At 41.1% G+C, this 19,225-nt stretch overlaps 2 protein-coding genes across 7 annotated transcripts in view; both read left to right on the top strand.

Moving 5' to 3' along the window:
• Window positions 1-9,597, top strand: part of LOC134290669 (uncharacterized) — a 37,493-nt gene extending 27,896 nt beyond the window's left edge. The window contains exon 4 of the mRNA XM_062857846.1: window positions 9,309-9,597. Within this exon, the coding sequence (XP_062713830.1) occupies window positions 9,309-9,597 (289 nt within the window). The remainder of the gene's footprint in view (window positions 1-9,308) is intronic.
• Window positions 1-19,225, top strand: part of LOC109415904 (mucin-3B) — a 363,111-nt gene that overhangs the window by 114,766 nt on the left and 229,120 nt on the right. For all 6 annotated transcript variants that reach the window (XM_029868559.2, XM_029868558.2, XM_029868557.2 and 3 more), the window contains one exon: window positions 9,309-10,354. The gene's annotated coding sequence lies outside the window, so the exon portion shown is untranslated. The remainder of the gene's footprint in view (window positions 1-9,308; window positions 10,355-19,225) is intronic.

Genomic DNA, 19,225 nt, shown 5'->3' with positions numbered 1-19,225 from the left:
TTTCACCATGCTGCTGAAGATTTATTGTGAAACCAATGATTTTACTTTTGCATAATTTGAGCGCCATTGAAATGATTAAAAAATATATCAAAAATTAACGAAATAATCCTGGTTTAAAGATTTTTTTTAATCCGCGTGAAGAAAAAATATTGATTGATTGATTTATCTTTATTTGAGAGACTTTCAGCCCTTGGCTGGTTCGTCTCTCCCAGGAAGAAAAAATATATGGCGGACACTTCGTGAAGCTCACAGTGCCGATCAAAGATGTTGATAATAATTTAAATTTTGATTATACACGTATGAATGGAAGATATGATGAAATACTCTTGGAATTACTTATTATCGCTCATATAAGATTTTCATATTTAGATTTAAAAAAAAAATACACAATTCTTTATAGTTCTCACCAACCAAGAAAATGAATGTCAACTTGCTTGGCTTGAATATTGCATCTACATATTTTTTTAGCCTGCACTGTAATCACAATTATTTATCATAGAAACAAAAACATTTCTACTAATCTTGTTCATGGATTGTAATAACGTAGTAAAAATAGCGTTAAAATTACATTCAGAGAGAATCCCAGAAATTAAATGCGATAGATCTTCTATCAACGTTAATAATACGTCTTGATAGCTTGATAGTTGGAAAAAACATAAACACAAATATGTTATTATTTGGATTTGCAGTAATCAACGCAACAGCTAAAAAACTGTATTACAACATATTTGTGTACCGACTCTCAAATCTATCAAAACGTCAAAATGTGTTTTGGCAACAACCGCGCTGCTGCCCAAAGGCTCGTCAGATTTTTTTTTTAGTTTCTGTGAAATTTCTAGTGAGTAACCGCAAATAATTAGTTAATTAATCATTGGTATTATCCGTCCAATCACGAAAGTCCACCCGAATAAAGTACTAAAATGATGAGGGAAGATGGTAGTGCTCATCAAAAGAGCTCCCTGTGAGGAATCTGAAATCACCCAGACAACCAGTAATCGTATAAGATGTTGCATAAGATGATAAAGTGGAGGCCATATGCGTGCATGCCTACATTTAGGCGTAAATAAAATGTACGCATATCGCCCACACTTTAACATCTTATGCAACATATTATACGATCACTGGTTGACTGGGCAATAAATGACGGTTCCGCTCATATTGAGTCCCGGTGCAGTTCAAATTTGAAGGTTTACTTCTATATCTTGAAAGCTACCGGGACAATTTGCGTGTACCGTTTCAATATAAACAATGCTGCACTGAAGTCGGAAGGTCAACAAAACACTGCCGGCAGAACACTGCCACTGCATATGCAGTGGTATCCGATTTGGGATAAAAGTACGGAGCTGGCTTGCAGTGTTCCTGGTCACCTGGTCTTTTGGGAGGTACAGAATGTCGCTGGACCACTGAATGGACTACGTTGGCTGACTTGATCTTGCGGAGATCAAAAGGCTGGGTGCATTGGCAGATTACTAAGTCAAAGTGATTTTTTTTTGAACGTGATCAAAAGTGATGATTGATAATGAAACCGCTGAATGTGAAAACGTACATATTTTTCGAACTTGTACGCATGTTGCTTTAGTTGTGTTGCATAATTGTATAACAAACATATTCCATACGTTTATAAAGCCCATGAGCAAGACTGCGGTTGGGTTTTGTGTTTGTTATCGAATAACACAATTAGAGCTCGTCTATGACACTGATTGTTTGAGAATCCACTTATAGTACACGTATAAAACATCTTTGAGAATTTTTATTTTCAAAGATGTTTTCTGTGTTACTTGGGCACCGTTTCGGGCATGCGGATTCTCTCGAATGCCCAGTGTGCAATGGTTTAGAGGAAACGGCGGATCACGTTTTGTTCGTGTGCCCGCGTTTTCGCACAATGCGTGACCTCATGCTTGCCACATGCGGGGAGGACACAACTCCGGACAACTTGGCCCAGAGGATGTGTAGGGATGAGTTTGGCTGGAACGCCGTTTCAACGGCTATTACCCACATCGTCTGGGAGCTACAGAGGAGGTGGCGCGTGGACTCGGAGAATGGCTAGTCCAGATGCAGTACAAGAGGTGGTCCAGGGGTTCGGAGTCGGCTTCGTAGGTCATACCGGTGCCCTGCGGTCGAGATCGACCCTTACAACGATTAAGTGGCCGCGGAGAAGAATTCCCGGTAGCGGTGCTGTCGTGGCGTCGGTCTACTGGGTTGGATCCGAGCCCGCGGTTGGAAAGGGGTCCCGGCAAGGGTCGGGGTAGGTGAGACCCTGCTGTCTGCAACCTTCGGGTGTATCTGATAGGGCCTGAAGGGCAGTGATACCCTTCCTTTGCGGGCAGGTCAGATCGGGTTGCACGTGGGCATCAGTTCTTGATGTCTGCAAAGCAGTTGAGCGCGGGCGAGGTTGACCCGGCCCGCCTTCCGAGGACAAAGGGAGTGGCGAGGACCACTCGGGAAACTGGCTAAGCGCCAGCATGTTACCGTGATGGACTCTCCAGAGCGAGTCATCGATGTTCGTTGCTGCTAGGCTACGCAGCTAACCTTGAGGGTGCGATGTGCACTAGCCCCTCTCTGAAGCAATACCTTCTTGGTGGTTTCGGAGAGACGTATAGGAATGTGTTTAGTGGGTACGAGGAGAGAGTAGTCCTGGCTTTTACTTTTGTTGTAGAAGACGGCCTCAGCCCCACACTACCCTAACCTTCCTGTTAGGGTGTCTGTTGAGCAGATTATCCCCCTATGGTTTAGAAGGAAAAAAAAGACCCCCCCTCTCCCCCAAATGTTGGACGTAATTTTTGAACGTTCCTATATGGAAGTTTGAAGCATTTGAGAATGGAGTTGACATCATTCATATACAACAGGAATGAAAGATATAGAGGAATTCCACGGAGTCATGTCAGTCGATCCTGAGCGACCATTTCAAAAATATCTGAAACTTTGCACAGTTTTTCAATTTCATATAAATCGCCATTTTTTGATATTAAACCTTCATATTCACTCACGACTAACTTTTCAAAAGGGTGTATGCGAAAATAGTTCTAAAATATTCTAAAAGCTGTACAGCAAAAACGGATTGTTCGATTGTTATAAATTTTTCAGCAAAGTTAGATAACTAAATGATGATTCCTTAGAAAATATACACTGTAAAAAATTTCTTTTTCTACTTTGAAAAAATATGATATTTGTCACAAAAACTCAAATATCTCAAAACCCTATCTTTTTACCAACTTCAATTTTTTAGGGGAAATGGCCCATTATATCAGCTATCTACCATAAAATTTTGGTGATGGTAAACTGATAAACAAAAAAGTTATGACATTTCAAACATTTCACAATTTTTACATTTAGTAACAAAAAAAAAATTTTTTCTGTGTAAATTATTTCGAGAATTATATTTTGATGCTGATTTTATTGTAAAGGCTACCGCCTGAATTAAACAAGTTGTTTTCATGATACTTTAGTTTGATTATTCGTAATTACTATAGTATCTATTTGAAACTTAGACGCGATCCAGTGTTGTGATCAAAAATATTGAGATTGTCATACTTTTTATTGTACGTGACTGGTGAAAAAATCCCTTGATAGTGTTGAAAAGCTGTTGATTATAAGAAAAATGGAATTGAATTTATTTTTAAGACAAAAGCTGTATAATAAAAGTTTTTTTATACGCGTATACGTCTAGTTTATCCGCAAAAAAAATCCCTCTTACACACTTATTTCTGAATTGCCTGTTCGGTACTTTTTTGACGAGATTATAACAGCAGTACGATCTCGGTAGTTTCGGTAATCGATTTTACTGAGGCTCAGTAAAACAACTGTCAAAATCGTATGGAAAAGGTAAACAATGCATTTTTGCTGAACGAGTTCGGTGCTCAGCAGTTTTAATCTCGTCAAAAAATTACCGAACTCGGTAATCAAAATTAAGTGTGTAGAGAACAGACTTTATGATCGGAAGAATGCGAGTAACTTCAACAACAACAAATGCATAAGAGATACATACCACAGACAAACAGACGAAACGCCTAGAACAATTTTAGTGAAAATTCATCGCCCAGTTCACACTATCACCACCTGGTGGAAATGTTTCACGAAACACTGCGTTGTGCAATATCGTCATCAGAAGGCGCTAGTGTGAAACGTCAAACGCAAAGAAAAACGATGGGCGCTCTTCTTGTTATGAAAGCCACAACCAAGATTCAAAATGATCGTTGAAGGCGTGGTCAATGAAAATTTCGCCAGTGTTACGTTTGTTTGTCTGTATACATACCTGACAATGCTCACGAAAAAAAACAAAAAAATACTACCGCTATGAATATTAAAAATTGTATAGTATTTTTTTTCTTCAGCCACCAACACCAAACAAGTAAGTTAAAATTAATAAGTGATTTTGTTTATTATAATCTAACGAACAAGATGAACAGTCGCTTTCTCAAAGGTCTTCAACTCAACGCTCTCTTGTAGACCGTTTGATAAAAAAAAATGTTCAAAAGAGTTACGAAATCTCACCGAAAGCACCATAGATAAACTGAAATAGACTGGTTATGCCCAAATGTCCACATTGTGTACAAAATTACGCATTTGCACGTCCTGCCGTCTAGAATTTGACAAACGAGCCATCTGTATATCATCGGTAAAGCAGGGCGCAGGAAGTTCGAAAACGACAACAACTGAGAAATTGCCATCAGCGACATCTGTTTAAACAATTTAATTACGCCCCTTTTCAAAAATGCCCTGTAATATTCTTCAACATCTATACCCATTTTAATATTTTTAACGTTGCAAAACACGCTTTCAACATTAATCTTGAAGAAGAGGGAAAACACTTGTCCTCAAATGTAACAGCAAATTAATGAATAAACGACTAATGCGCGGAGGGCGTGATAAAATCGGAACATTACGGTACATAGTATATTATATTATATGTATATATAATATATAATAAAAACAACTTGTTTTACTCACGCAAGGCCATTAACAATAAAATCAGCATCAAACTTCAATTTCCGGCCGAAATAATTTACACTAAAAAAAATTATTACTAAATGTGAAAATTGTGAAATGTTTGAATTGTCATAACTTTTTTGTTTATTTTCATGGTAGATTGCTAATACAATGGACCGTTTTCTCTAAAAAATTACGTTGGTAAAAAGATAGGGTTTTGAGATATTTGAGGTTTTGTGACAAAAATGATATTTTTAATGTTAAAAAAGATTTTTTTCACAGTGTATATTTTCTTAGGAATCGCCATTTAGTTATCTAACTTTGCTGAACAATAAAATCAGCATCAAATCGCGATTCCCGGCCGAAATAATTTACACAGAAAAATTTTTTTTACTAAATGTAAAAATTGTGAAATTTTTGAAATGTTATAACTTTTTTGTTTATTAGTTTACCATCACCAAATTTTTATGGTAGATTGCTAATACAATGGACCGTTTTCCCTAAAAAATTCAAGTTGGTAAAAAGATAGGGTTTTGAGATATTTGAGTTTTCGTGACAAAAATGATGTTTTTCAATGATTAAATAGATTTTTTTTCACAGTGTATATTTTCTTAGAAATCACCATTTAGCTATCTAACTTTGCTGAAAAATTCATAACAATCGAACAATCCGTTTTTGCTGTGCATATTTTTGAATATTTTTGAACCATTTTCACATACACCCTTTTGAAAAGTTAGTCGTGGCTCCAAATAAAAATTTGATATCGAAAAATGGCGATTTAGATGGAACTGAAAAACTGTGCAAAGTTTCAGTTCAATAGAAAATCATGAATTAAAAATTTTCCTTAATTTTGATGCTGTTGCTTGGAATCGCTCTATATGTACTGCGACCGGTCAGATAGGATCGAAGCCAGGTGAGGTGTTCATGCCTAGTTTGACAAATTTGGCCAAAGCGATTTGGTGATTCTTTTTATCAAAGGCGGCAGAAAGGTCAGTATAGATGGCGTCAACTTGATTGCCGCTTTGAAACTGGCGTATCAGGTGTGAGGTAAAGCACGTCAGGTTGGAGATCGTCGATCGTTTTGGAATGAATCCGTGCTGATCCTCAGATATATAATGTGCGTAGCCTTGGACCAACTTGTTTAAAACGATCAATTCTACCCGGGTAGAGGTTAAGTACTGACGATCAAAACGTGATATTGGTTTGATTTATATAAAAGATAAAAGATCTGAAAATAATATCTGAAAAATGTTCCTGGAACATCTGAACAATATCAAAATTTGATATTTCAAGATCAAACGAATAGCTTGCTGCTATTGATTAGATCTTGCATGATCTAAATATGATCTGATGATGTTGTTCCAGGAGTAAATTTTTGATATTATATTTAGATCTTTTATCTCTTATATCAATCAAACCAATATCACATTTTGATCTCAATATCAAAATATGCTATTATTGAGCTATTTTCCTCTACCCGGGTAGCAACTTCGATGAGGCGCACAAAAAAGCAATATTCTGTCATCAAGAAAGGCTTTGTAGTTTGACACAGTTCTTTTACAGCCTTTCTTGAAAACGAAAAAAAAAACGTGTGACTGCTTCCAGCAATTAGGGAAAACACCGGTCTCCAGTGAGAGGTGGAAAACGGTTGTCAGCGGCACGGCAAGGAAGCTGAAACATCGTTTAATAACGAGTGAAGGGATGCCATCCGGACCACATCCGGTAGAGGACTTCAAATCTTTACCGGCGGCAATAACGACATCGATTGTGATAGCAAACTGCATTCCAGATGTTGGCAAACTGGGAACATTCGGCTTTGTAATCGAATTAGATGGGCGTTATAGAGACTATCGTTGAGGTGTTTGTATGCACTATTCGCTTCCAGATAACATGCTCTCGTGGTGTCCGTACGGAATTTACAGTGGCGCCTCAGAGCTGCTCGTTTAGATCTTTTGAGATGTTTGAGAGCAGCATTTGACCAAACCGGTTTATCTGGCTCCCGCATAGAAGAAGCTAGAATGAACTGGTCGATTGCATAGAACAATACTCCGGACAGAGTCGAAGCGGCGAGGTTAGCATCGGATTCACAAAGAATCTCATTCCAGCCTATGCATTCCAGGAATTATTCATTTCATTGAAATTGGCTCTACTGAAATCATAGGAGATACTTTCAAAGGTTTCGTGAAAGCAACGATAGGGATTCACTGCAAGGTTTAACAGCAGAGGCAGATGATGTCTTCTAATTTTAAAGCGCGGAGCTGCTTCCATAAACGTGAGAGTAGGCTCGTTGTTGCTCCATGCTATTACTGACGTAGCCATTTCTTCCGCTGCCTTGGGTCACCATGCCTGCGCTCTCCACACCATTCGGGTGCTCTTCAAAGTGCTGCTTCCACCATTCGATAACCTCATGGCCGTCCGCCAGGTGGCTCCCGTACCTAAACCTGGCTTTCGCGGCTCGTGGCAAGAAGCCGTGTTGTGTTGAGTTTCTGATAGAACTTTCGTGTTTCTTGAGAACGGCACAGCAATTCCAGTTCCTCGCACTCCGCTTCTTCCAGAAGGCGCTTCTCTGTTTCCGCTTTGTTTGTATCGTTACACGTTCTGCTGGGTTCCTTGCTGCAGCATTACCGCATGAGCTGCATTCTTCTCTTGGTCAACCCCGCTCCACGTTCCTGATGGTGCTCTCGGCTGCGTCATTGATAACTGCCTCCAGAAGTCCTCTAGAAGGGTAACATCGAGCTGATTCTCGTCTGGCAACGCTGCCTCTAGATTCTGCGTGTATTTTGAGGCGACATTCGGTGCTTCTTGGCGATCTCCGGTACCGAACATTGGAAAGTTTTGGGCGCAGTTTGACCATCACCTGGAAAGTGTGACACTGTAGTTCTAGAAAGTGTGACGAGTAATGCATTAGGTATTCGAAAAATCCGTATAAAGGGGGTGAAAATTCTCATAATTGCCGAGCTCACTGTTCTCTACGGCAAACCCAGCATCCAGAAGGTGGAAAAAGCCGGAAGGATACGGTGTTTCAAAAACACCGGAGACTACGATAAGGTGATGGATTCTTATGTCTGCTGTTCAATGTAGCTTTGAAAGTTGTTATGGGGCGAGTCGGACTCAACAAATGCATAACGATGTTAAAGAAATCAGGGAAATTTGACTGTTTTAGCGGATGACATGCTAGAACATTTGGAACGGTGACAGATCTGTACACCTTGGCGTAGCGGTGTGTAGGAACACGATGTTTGATGGCTAAAAATTATGTATCACGAGTTCGCTGCGCTCTACGGCGAACACAGCATACCTACAGAAGATTAGCAAAGCCCGAGAGATAAGGTGGTCAGTGCCTGTTGCATGGTGTTTACTTTGCAATAGTGTTTGCAATAGATGCGGATGGTACAAGATGATGTGGAACACAGCATTTCCGAGAGATAGGAGAGACAACAGCGAACACAAATGTGTAGCGTACAAATAATTGACTCAATTTTCTATTTCTAAAAATTATGTTGTACTTAATAAATGAAAAACTAAGGGGCGATTTCTTCATCCTGGCTTAAGCGTTAAGCCAGGCTTAACTGTATGGGTAAGCCTGGCTTAACGGTTAAGCCGAGGTGAAGAAATCGGCCCTAAAACTAATAATTATAATGAATCTATATATAAAAAAATGCAGTGGCATACGTGGGACCGCACATAACTTGCGAACGGAAGGTCCGATTTTGGTCGTCTATGTTTTGTTCTGTTAGTTTTCACCCAAGGAAGGTTTATGAGGCAAAAAACAAGGAAAAATTGAAAAGTTTTTGAAAATCGATCTTGCATACATTTTGGCCAGGGATTTAATCTTGGCTAGAAACTTGAAACGTCAAAAAACGCAGTAGGCAAGACAGAGTTTGCCGGGTACAGTTAGTAAAAAGGTAAAATTACTCCAATGTTTCTACGAAATGTTTAAATTTTTTTAATGTTTGACGTACCTTAACGCTACTAACTACGTGCATACAACTACAACTCATTGTTCAAAATTAATATACTCAATCATGATAATTACAATGCATTTCGAGCCAAAACTTTGCACAAGTTCATGCGTATAATGACGATTATTGATTGCTCATTGCAATCCATCGCCTAGCAACACTGCACCCTCCGCCTTACCATTCTACTCCAGCAGTAATTGGTAGACCGGGGGCGGCCCATACTTGCTCCCTCTGCATACGCGCAGCTTGATTTATTTCCCTATAATCGCATAACTGTTTTGCTGTCGCTTCGAAAGCGCCGCCGCTGCTGCTGCAGTGCGTTGCGATGCGATTGATTTTTATATGCACTGCTTTGAGACATCTTTATAGTAACGACCGGCTTTGTTTTCTCTTTCTCTCCTGCGCCTATCTTATTTCCAGGAAGTGCGCCATACACCCCACCTTCTACGGACCGGGACGGGTCGTCGTCGGCGGCGAGAACTGCTATATCATCCCTTTGGGTCGTCTTCTTGCGGCGGTGCGGAATCTGCGGTGCAGTAGTGCATCAACGGTTCTCAAGATCGGATCGAAGTTGCTCGTAACGCAGCGAAGGTTCTACGCAAGTCATCCGGTTACCCAGCCAGAGCTTTCCGCAAAAAGAACTGTCCCGTGTGAACGCCGGACCCAGGACGGAAATTTCTTTGGCGGACCAACCACGCTTGAAGAGTGAGATTACGTTTGCGCAAACGTGCCGGTCACTTTCGATTTTATCCACCCGACGAAAGGTTACCACCCAGATCGTGACAGTGAAAGAGGAAGAAATTGTTGGTGGGACTTGGCGGTTGGCCTGTGGCGGTGCGGTGTGCGATCAACGTCCAAGAGCCCAAGCCCCAGTGAAAGAGAGAGTGGAATCAATTTAATGAGTGAAGCCACAGTGGGAGAAAGCAAAAGTGTCTAACCTTGAAAATGATATCTGGCGACCTGACAGTGCCCGCGCGGAGTAGGATACGGCACTGTTGAAGACGGTGGAGTGGGGGAGAGGTTCAAGTCCTAAGGGAAGAGGCTGTATGTTCAGAAACAGCGGCATCCCGCAGTGAGAGAAACGAGCGAAAATTACAACACGACTAAGAAAAGTGACATGATTGTTGAGCAATCCGTGCGAAAGCATTCATTTATTGTGTGGTAAGCGGAAGCGTTCCAAATTTGAGCAGCATTGCGCCGAAGAAGTGTTGTTAACCGAAGGTACTTGCCTCTCGTGAACGATCTGCTGCCCTATGCGAAACCTGTGCGGCTGTGGGTCTGAGGAAGATTGATAAATACCATGTGATTAGTGCGGTTACTGAACGGTGGTGAAGTTACATTCATTTTAACGCATCCAGGAAGCGATTCACTCCGGACAACGGGGCACAGCAGGGTACTTTTTTGAATACACGCGACTGGTGTAGCTCGAGGTGCCTCTTCCTGGACGTTGGCGGAAGGAAACGACTGTAAGTAAATGATCCCTGATTGTAGCTTTACGTTATCAAATTTGCATGAACGGTGAGGATAGGCGTTTCCCATCGGATGGTTTATGGGTGATTCATTATTGAATTTACTGCGTTGTGAAGATCATGAGCATGGATGATATAGAAATTGGATAAAATATGTTATACAGTATGTAGTCTGATTAGGGTAGTTGATCATAATATGTATAGTTTTCAAATTATAAAATTTTATTTGGATTAATACATTGCAAAAACAAGCTTCTTGGAATAGAAACAATCAGGGCTGTACTCGATTTCTTTTTGAATAGTATGAGTTTCGGAACATGGGATTACTAATGACATCGGGACCCTAGTTTATTGACGAAGAGCTGTATTAAATTACCTTTAGTCATTCGACTGTTCCAATTCCGGTAAAAATTTGAATTGCCGAAGTTCAGCACAATTTTTCCGAGAAGTTGATCAAGACCGTTTAGGATGTTTGCCGACAGATAGGTGTTTGGCGTGACATAGTTCGATTTAGGCAATGCGTTTTTTTTTGGCATAGGTAGTTTCCGTTGGTGTTGGACAGGATCTAGTGCGAACGTTTAGAGGTAATCATACCACCTACCAGAGTTGCGGCAGCACACGTGAGCTGGGAACAGCTTTTATAGTGATGGGCGACATGCAGAGTCGACGAAACGATTGGTTCGACGAGGAGTGCAGAGCGGTTCTGGAGGAGAAAGATGCAGCGTAGGCGGTAATGCTGCAGCATAGAACCCGACAGAATGTGGAGCGATACAGACAGAAGCGGAAGCAGCATACCCGTCTCTTCCTGGAGAAAAAGCGCTGCCTGGAAGAAGCGGAGTGTGAGGAAATGGAACTGCTGTGCCGTTCACAAGAAACACGTAAGTTCTACCAGAAGCTCAACGCATCCCGCAAAGGCTACGTGCCGCAAGCCGAAATCTGCAGGGATAAGGACGGGAGCCTCCTGACGGACAAACGTGAGGTGATCGAAAGGTGGAAGCAGCACTTCGACGAGCACCTGAATGGCGAAGAGAGTGTAGGCACGGAGGACCAAGGCAGCGGAGGAAATGACTATGATGGTGCAGCAGAGGACGGGAACGAACCAACTCCCACGCTGCGGGAAGGATGCCATCCATCAGCTCAAAAACAACAAAGCAGCTGGTAAGGACGGTATCGCAGCAGAACTCATCAAGATGGGCCCGGAAAAGTTGGCCACCTGTCTGCACCAGTTAGTAGTCAAGATCTGGGAAACCGAACAGCTACCGGAAGAGTAGAAGGAAGGGATAATCTGTCCCATCCACAAGAAAGGCGACAAGTTAATGTGTGAGAACTTTCGAGCGATCACCATTTTGGATGCCGCCTACAAAGTGCTATCCCAGATCATCTTCCGTCGTCTTTCACCTAAAGTAAATGAGTTCGTGGAAAGTTACCAAGCCGGTTTCATCGACGGCCGGTCTACAACGGACCAGATCTTCACCGTACGGCAAATCCTCCAAAAATGCCGTGAATACCAGGTCCCAACGCACCACCTGTTCATCGACTTCAAGGCGGCATACGACAGTATCGACCGCACAGAGCTATGGAAAATTATGGACGAGAACAGCTTTCCCGGGAAGCTGACTAGACTGATAAGAGCAACGATGGACGATGTGCAGAACAGCGTAAGGATTTCGGGTGAACTATCCAGTTCATTTCAATCTCGACGGGGACTACGACAAGGTGATGGACTTTCCTGCCTACTATTTAACATCGCCCTGGAAGGTGTTATGCGACGAGCCGGGCTCAACAGCCGGGGTACGATCTTCACGAAATCCAGCCAATTTGTCTGTTTTGCGGATGACATGAATATTATTGCTAGAACATTTGGAACGGTGGCAGAACAGTACACCCGCCTGAAACGTGAAGCAGCAAAGGTCGGACTGGTGGTGAATGCGGCTAAGACAAAGTACATGCTGGTAGGTGGGACTGAGCGAAACAGGACAAGCCTTGGCAGCAATGTTACGATAGACGGGGATACTTTCGAGGTGGTAGAAGAATTCGTCGTTCCTTGCTAACGGCTGACAATAACGTGAGCCGTGAAATACGAAGGCGCATCATCAGTGGAAGTCGTGCCTACTATGGGCTCCAGAAAAAATTACGGTCAAAAAAGATTCACCCCCGCACCAAATGTACCATGTACAAGACGTTAATAAGACCGGTGGTTCTCTACGGACACGAGACATGAACGATGCTCGAGGAGGACCTGCAAGCACTCGGAGTTTTCGAGCTACGGGTGCTAAGGACGATCTTCGGCGGTGTACAGGAGAACGGTGTGTGGCGAAGAAGGATGAACCACGAGCTCGCTGCACTCTACGGCGAACCCAGCATCCAGAAAGTGGCCAAAGCCGGAAGGATACGATGGGCAGGGCATGTTGCAAGAATGTCGGACAACAACCCCGCAAAGCTGGTGTTTGCTAACCATCCGGTTGGTACAAGAAGACGTGGAGCGCAGAGAGCACGATCGGGTACGGACCAGGTGGAGCGTGATCTGGCGAGTGTTGGGCGTGACCGACGTTGGAGAGCTGCAGCTGCAAATCGAGTATTATGGCGGCAAATTGTTGATTCAGTATTATCATGAATTTGATGTTAACTAAATAAATGAAAAAAATGAGTTTCCGTTGGTGACTAAGTAACATCCTTGTGTCGTCAGGTGAGGTAGAGGTGTGTAATGATTCTACCATCTTTTGTAGCGATCTTGGGCAGGCGGCTGCAACGACAGACGCGTACTCCATGTTCAAGTTTTTTTTTTTTCAAAAATAAAGAAGCGTTCGGACATACCGGAATAGCGTAGATATGTGCCGGTAGACTTTTGCTAACGATTCCACCGCTCCTTGGAAGCGGAATCAAGCCTCTACACGTAGCATCTGTGCATTTCTGTACGGTAAAAAATCTCGTGTGATCTGATCCTTGAGATCATCCCTCTGGTGAAAAATTCATTTCGTCATATCTAAATTCAACCACCTACAGCTCATTTTAGAAGCTGAACCTAAGAATATGGTATATGAAGAACTTGTGCGGCTAAACCAGTTCTGCAAGAAAGTCACGGAAAACCGCTATTTTTCGAATATTTAAGGTAAATGTCACGGACTACCTTTGAAAAATGCCAAATGATATTCACCGTGGCATATCATTGGCATTTTTCCAAGGTAGTCCGTGACATTTACCTCACATATTCGAAAAATAACGGTTTTTCCGTGACTTTCTTGCAGAGCTGGTTCAGCCGCACAAGTTCTTCATATACCATATTCTCAGATTCAGCTTCTAAAATGAGCTGTAGGTGATTGAATTTAGATATGACGAAATGAATTTTTCAGCACTGCCTCTGGTATTTAGTGTACATTCGTTGAATGGTCATCATAAATACTTCTGTCTTTTAATTATAGGCTACTCTTAACGTGCTTTATAATTTAATCATTAAGTGATTACTAAGCGATGAAACTGTGAATATTTTTGGCAGAGTTTGTTTTTTCTTTGAAACATAGGCTGTTCTTTCGAGATATACTGATATGGAATATATGGATATGGATACAGTGGCATGATCACATAAGCTCATCACGCCTTTTTTTTTCAGCCGAACGGCATTCACCCAAATGACCCGAAACCGTAGGATATGTCTTCTGATTTCGTATATCACTTTAGTTTACACAATCCGAGAAGGTACGCCTTTGGACAATTTGGGTAGGAGACCTATTTTGGACACTGCGTTCCAACCAAGTCAATTTTGTATAAATTGAATTGAATTTTTGTACGCAGTGAGAAGCGTACAGTATCTAGTTATGTTCAAAATTTCCGACAGTTCTATCAGACTGCGACGAATTGAGTTGTGGATTTCAGTTTGGAATCTCCCGATATGCTTTTTCGCACGGTACATGCGTTTGTTGATTATGTCGTAAATTATCCACACGATGTATTTTTTTTTTCAATGCAACGCGGTTTACTGGCATTGTTGTTTGCACTTGATTATTGTTCACACTGTCGTATCCATTTATTTCCGATAATGAATTGTGACACCGAGAAATTAAAACACATTTTTTAAAACAATTTGTTTTTTAATTTAGAAAAAATCTATAATTTTTTAGTTTTTATACGAAAGAGCACTTTTTTCTGAGTTCATGTTTTTTTAGATTTTTAGAACTTTATTTTGATACTTTAGATCAATTTCAAAGAGATTTTTCTAAATCACATTTTGACAGCTCCGTCCAGTACAAAATCCGGCGAGGGGTGATTCATCAAATCGCTCCCATACAAACTTCCAATTGATTTTTAAATAGGTTCCTGGGCACCAAAATTCATGAAAATTTGCATTCAGATTCAGAATACCTATGGATTTATCTCAACACCGCTTAAGAAGCCAAAAATATGCTATGCGCAACCGCCCATTACAAGCATCGTCAATGAACCGAATAGTGAATACACAGCTCAATCTTCCTCCGCTTCAAACCACCCTTTTCAGGGTTGACCATACTTCTCGAAGATGTGCCGGAAGGATTTAAAACGAGTGTTAGAGTAGTTCAGGAAATTTCATAGCCCAACTAACAATCACAAGCCGCAACAAAGCATGCATGCTAAATTGTTGCTTTATAATAATAATGGACTTAGCATTGGGCAAGTTTGGCTGAGACATCGATTTTTGTGAATCAATTTGAATCGGACCAGCAGAATCGATTCACCGATTTAATCGAATGCTTTGAATCGATGTTTTCACATCGGTTCGATATTATAGAATGTTGCAGAGCCATAAAATGATCCGTTTGTAGCATGATTTATTAGTCTAAATAAATTTAATATCAAAAATTGAGATTGTACATCGAACCGTCTCTGGAGGAATTTCTAGATGAATCCGTGGAGGAATTCCTAAATAAATTCCTGAGGGAATTCCTACAGGAATACCTGAAGGAACCCCTGGAGGAATTCTTGAATGAATGCCTGGAGCATATTCTGAAAGAAATCTTGAAGGAATCCCTGGATGAACTCCTGGAGGATTCCCTAGAGGAAATCTGGGAGGAATCCCTGGAGAGGAAACATCTTGAGGAATTCCTAGAGGAATTCTTAGAGAAATTTCTGGAGAAATTCTTGGAAGAACTCCTGGATGACTTTTTGGAAAAATCGCTGGAGGAATCCCTGAAGCAATTTCTGGAATAACCATGGAGGACCTTCTGGATAAATTCCTGGCAGAGTCCTACTGCCCATATTCGCATAGTCGATGTAAGCGCCACTGTACTTTCCAACATGCTTTTGGAATTTAACAATAAATAAATATTAATTTCAAGATTTTACCACGTTGACATCTAACTAAGGGTTGGATGTTTTGATCCACTGAATAAAACTGATCACAAATATGCACACGCGATATATATTAGCTTTTGTACGATGGCATTGCCAGTGGTGGTTACATCGACTATGCGCTTATGGGCAGCCTAGGTGGAACTCCTGGAGAAATCCGTTGAGGGATTCTTGAAGGAATCCCTGAATGAATCCCTGGAGAAATTTCTGAAGAAATTTCTGAAGGAATTCCCCGAGAACTATTTCTGGGGGAATCGTCGGAGAAATTTCTGAAGGAATCTCTGAATGAACCCTAAAAGGAATCCCTGGAGAAATTTCTAAAGAAATTCCTAGAGGAGTTCCCAGAGGAATTCCTGGAGGAATCCCTGAAAGAAATCCCAGAGGAATCCCTGGAAAAAATCCTAGAGGAATTCCTGATTAAAATCTTGAAAGAATTTTTGAAGGAATCCATGCAAGATTTCCTGGAGGAATTGCTGTAGCAATTTCTGCAGGAATTCCTGGAAGAGTTCTTGGAGGAGTTTCTGAAGAAATACCTGGGGTAATCCCTGGGGAAATTTTCGGTGTAATTCTCGGAGGAGTTCCTGGAGAAATGCCTGGATGAAATCCTGAAGGGATGCCTGGAGTAATACCTGGAATAATTCCTGGGCAAATCTCAGAAGGAATTAATGCAGGAATCGCAGGAGAAATTTTTGGAATAATTCCTTGATAAACTCCGGGAGAAATTCCTAGAGATATTTTGAAGAATTTGCCGTAGGTATTGTGTATTCTAGTAGGAGTTTCTTAAGAAATCCCAGGAGCAAGTACTGAAGAAATCGCTTAAACTGCAGAGGAAATCCTGAAGGAATCCTCAAAAAAGTATGCAGAGAAACTTTTGGTGTAATCCCTGTATCAGTTGAGTTCCTGGAGGCATTTTCGAAATAATGCTGGGAGTCTTTTCCCGAATGAATCGCAGAAGGAATTCCCAGTTGATTCCCTGGAGGAATCTTGGAGAAATTTGTGAAGAAACCCCATGATGAATCCCGGAAGCAATCCCATAAGGAATTCTTAAGGGAATCTCACGAGAGCTTTCTAAGCGAATTCCTAAAAGAATTTCTGTAGGAACCCCTGGATATAAATTTAATGAAATCCATGCCTGCTAATGGATTTTAAAAGAAAATCCTGGATTGATTTTGGAATAATCTCTAGTAACATGCTCTGGTGGAATTTCTGGAAAACATTCCCACATGAAATTATTGGAATTCGGGAAGGAATATGTGTAAAAATCTTTGAAGAAATCTCTGAAGGAGTATTTGCAGAAATACCCTAACGGATCTGTGGAGAAATTCCTGAAGGAAACCTCGAATACAACACTTGAACAATCACTGGAGGAACTTTTCAAAACATCCCAGGACAAATCCTCGAAGAAATGTCTGGTGGAATCCCTAGCTGAATTCTTAAAGGAATCTCTGGAGGAATTCATGATGAAATCGTGGAGCGGACCTGGTGTGATGGATAGAACATTTGACCATCACGCCGAGGGCCTGGAATCGAATCCCACTCCCGACAAACTCACAAAATGTGGGTTCTTCCTTCGGAAGGGAAGTAAAGCGTGGGTCCCGAGATGAACTAGCCTAAGGCTAAAAGTCTCGTTAATACAGTTAAAAAAAATGATGGAATCATAGCAGCAAGCTATGGAAAATATCCTGGAGGAATTTTTTAATTTGTGATCAGATTCTATGCCTTCTCCCAAAATTTGAGCTCATTTGGTTGAAAATTGAGACTGCACAAGTGCTTCAAAGTTTGTATGGGAATTACTATGGGAAAACGATGTTCTTAATTCAATCGACCATAGCATTTCCCCAAGTGCCCCAGAGGGTTAGTTGACCCTTGATACTCCTAGGCTGCTCTTTCAGCTACAACTTTGTCTAAGACCGCATTGAAATTGGACGCCTCATTAATTAGTTATCGATTTATATCCAACTGGAAAAACATTAACAGTGATCCTCCAGCTTCCCAGCAGGCAACATTGCTGCATATGGCGCCAAAGATAGCACACTGAAATCATGGCCACTATGTTTCACTGCAAAATGCAGTGATGGCCATCGATTAGTTTAACCATCATGAGTAAAGATTTCGATTCTGGATAAAAATCACTAACTAATTAATGAGGCATGCGATTTGAATGCAGTCTTCGGCAAAGTAGTAGATGATAGAGTAACCTAGAAGTACCAAGGGTAAACAAACGCTCTAGGGCACTTGGAGAAATACTACGTACGATTGAATGAAAAACATCGTCTTCCAATAGTAATTCCCATACAAACTTTAAAGGGCTTGTGCAGACGACTTTTTTGGCTTTTTTCCAAATTAAAAAAAAATGATGATACTTTGGACAAACAAAAACGGTATTGGATTTTCCTATCGGACAACGGAGGATCTATACTCCGTTGTGGCGTCCATTTAGCGTCTATAGATTTTATAACCATAAATTCGATTCACTGATTTCGAAGATATGACAAAATATGCAAAAATTAGTGATCCTGAAATAGTATTTAACTATTTCGCGAAAGATAAACTAAACGAGCTCAAATATGTGCCAATGATGCATATATAATAGGTAATAGACAGTCAAAATTTGATAGTTTTTTATGCACTCTATGAAAAATTGCAGATTGAATTGAATTTTAACGTGAGAAAAAAAATTGCCTATTCCACACATTTTGGTCACCCTCTGTAGTTGTTGGAATTATTTGATGTAAAAAAGGCTGATATGCCGGCAATCTGAATGCAGTGTAAGGCGTTAGAATGATAGTCCCGAAAATATGTACAAAGTCTTACAATTATTAACTTAATATTAGTCATTTGATCGCTTCGATTGCGAATCGATACAGCAAGTACATATCATGTACCATCGAGGTACGGACAGCGCAAAATCACCACCGTCGGTAATAGATTCATTTTCGTGATGCACACAACTTACGGTTTATTAAAAGGATGCAAAAAAGCTGCAGGGTTCTACCACCACCGCCGCCGTCGATACCGGTTGAAGCGCATCATCACGTGCTTGCTTGCGTTATTTCATCGGAGAAGTGCAACAAGCTGCACATTTAATACTGAACCCGGCACGGCGCGACGTCGGCTCGGGTGGGATAAAAACCTGCTGGTTGGTTGCACCAGATGATTGAAAATTTCATAATTGAAGAGCAAAGAAGAAAAATTGAAAAACGCAATTACTTTGATTACAAGCATCGAAACCGAGATTTAATCGACCGGGTAGACCCGTGGTGACAGGAATAAATGGCGACTGATGGAGATGTCAAGCTGGAATCTCTCTCTGCCTGGTGAGGAATAGCAATAGGATATGAATGGAATACGGCAAACATTTTTGTGCAAGGGAAACATGGATACGAACATTCATCATTAACGCAATCTGCTAAAGAGGGTAAAGGAACATCGTCCCTTCGACGTCCAAATGGGGATGTAAAAGTAACTGATGGCGACAACATGGACTCATTTGTACAACACGAAGACGATACAATGTGATAAGTTCGTTCTCATTCTCGGCAGCACCCC

Source organism: Aedes albopictus, chromosome 3 (assembly GCF_035046485.1).
Source record: "Aedes albopictus strain Foshan chromosome 3, AalbF5, whole genome shotgun sequence".
NCBI lineage: Eukaryota > Metazoa > Arthropoda > Insecta > Diptera > Culicidae > Aedes > Aedes albopictus.
The sequence above is the reverse complement of the archived record's forward strand: the minus strand, read 5'-3'. Positions and strand labels throughout refer to the sequence as shown.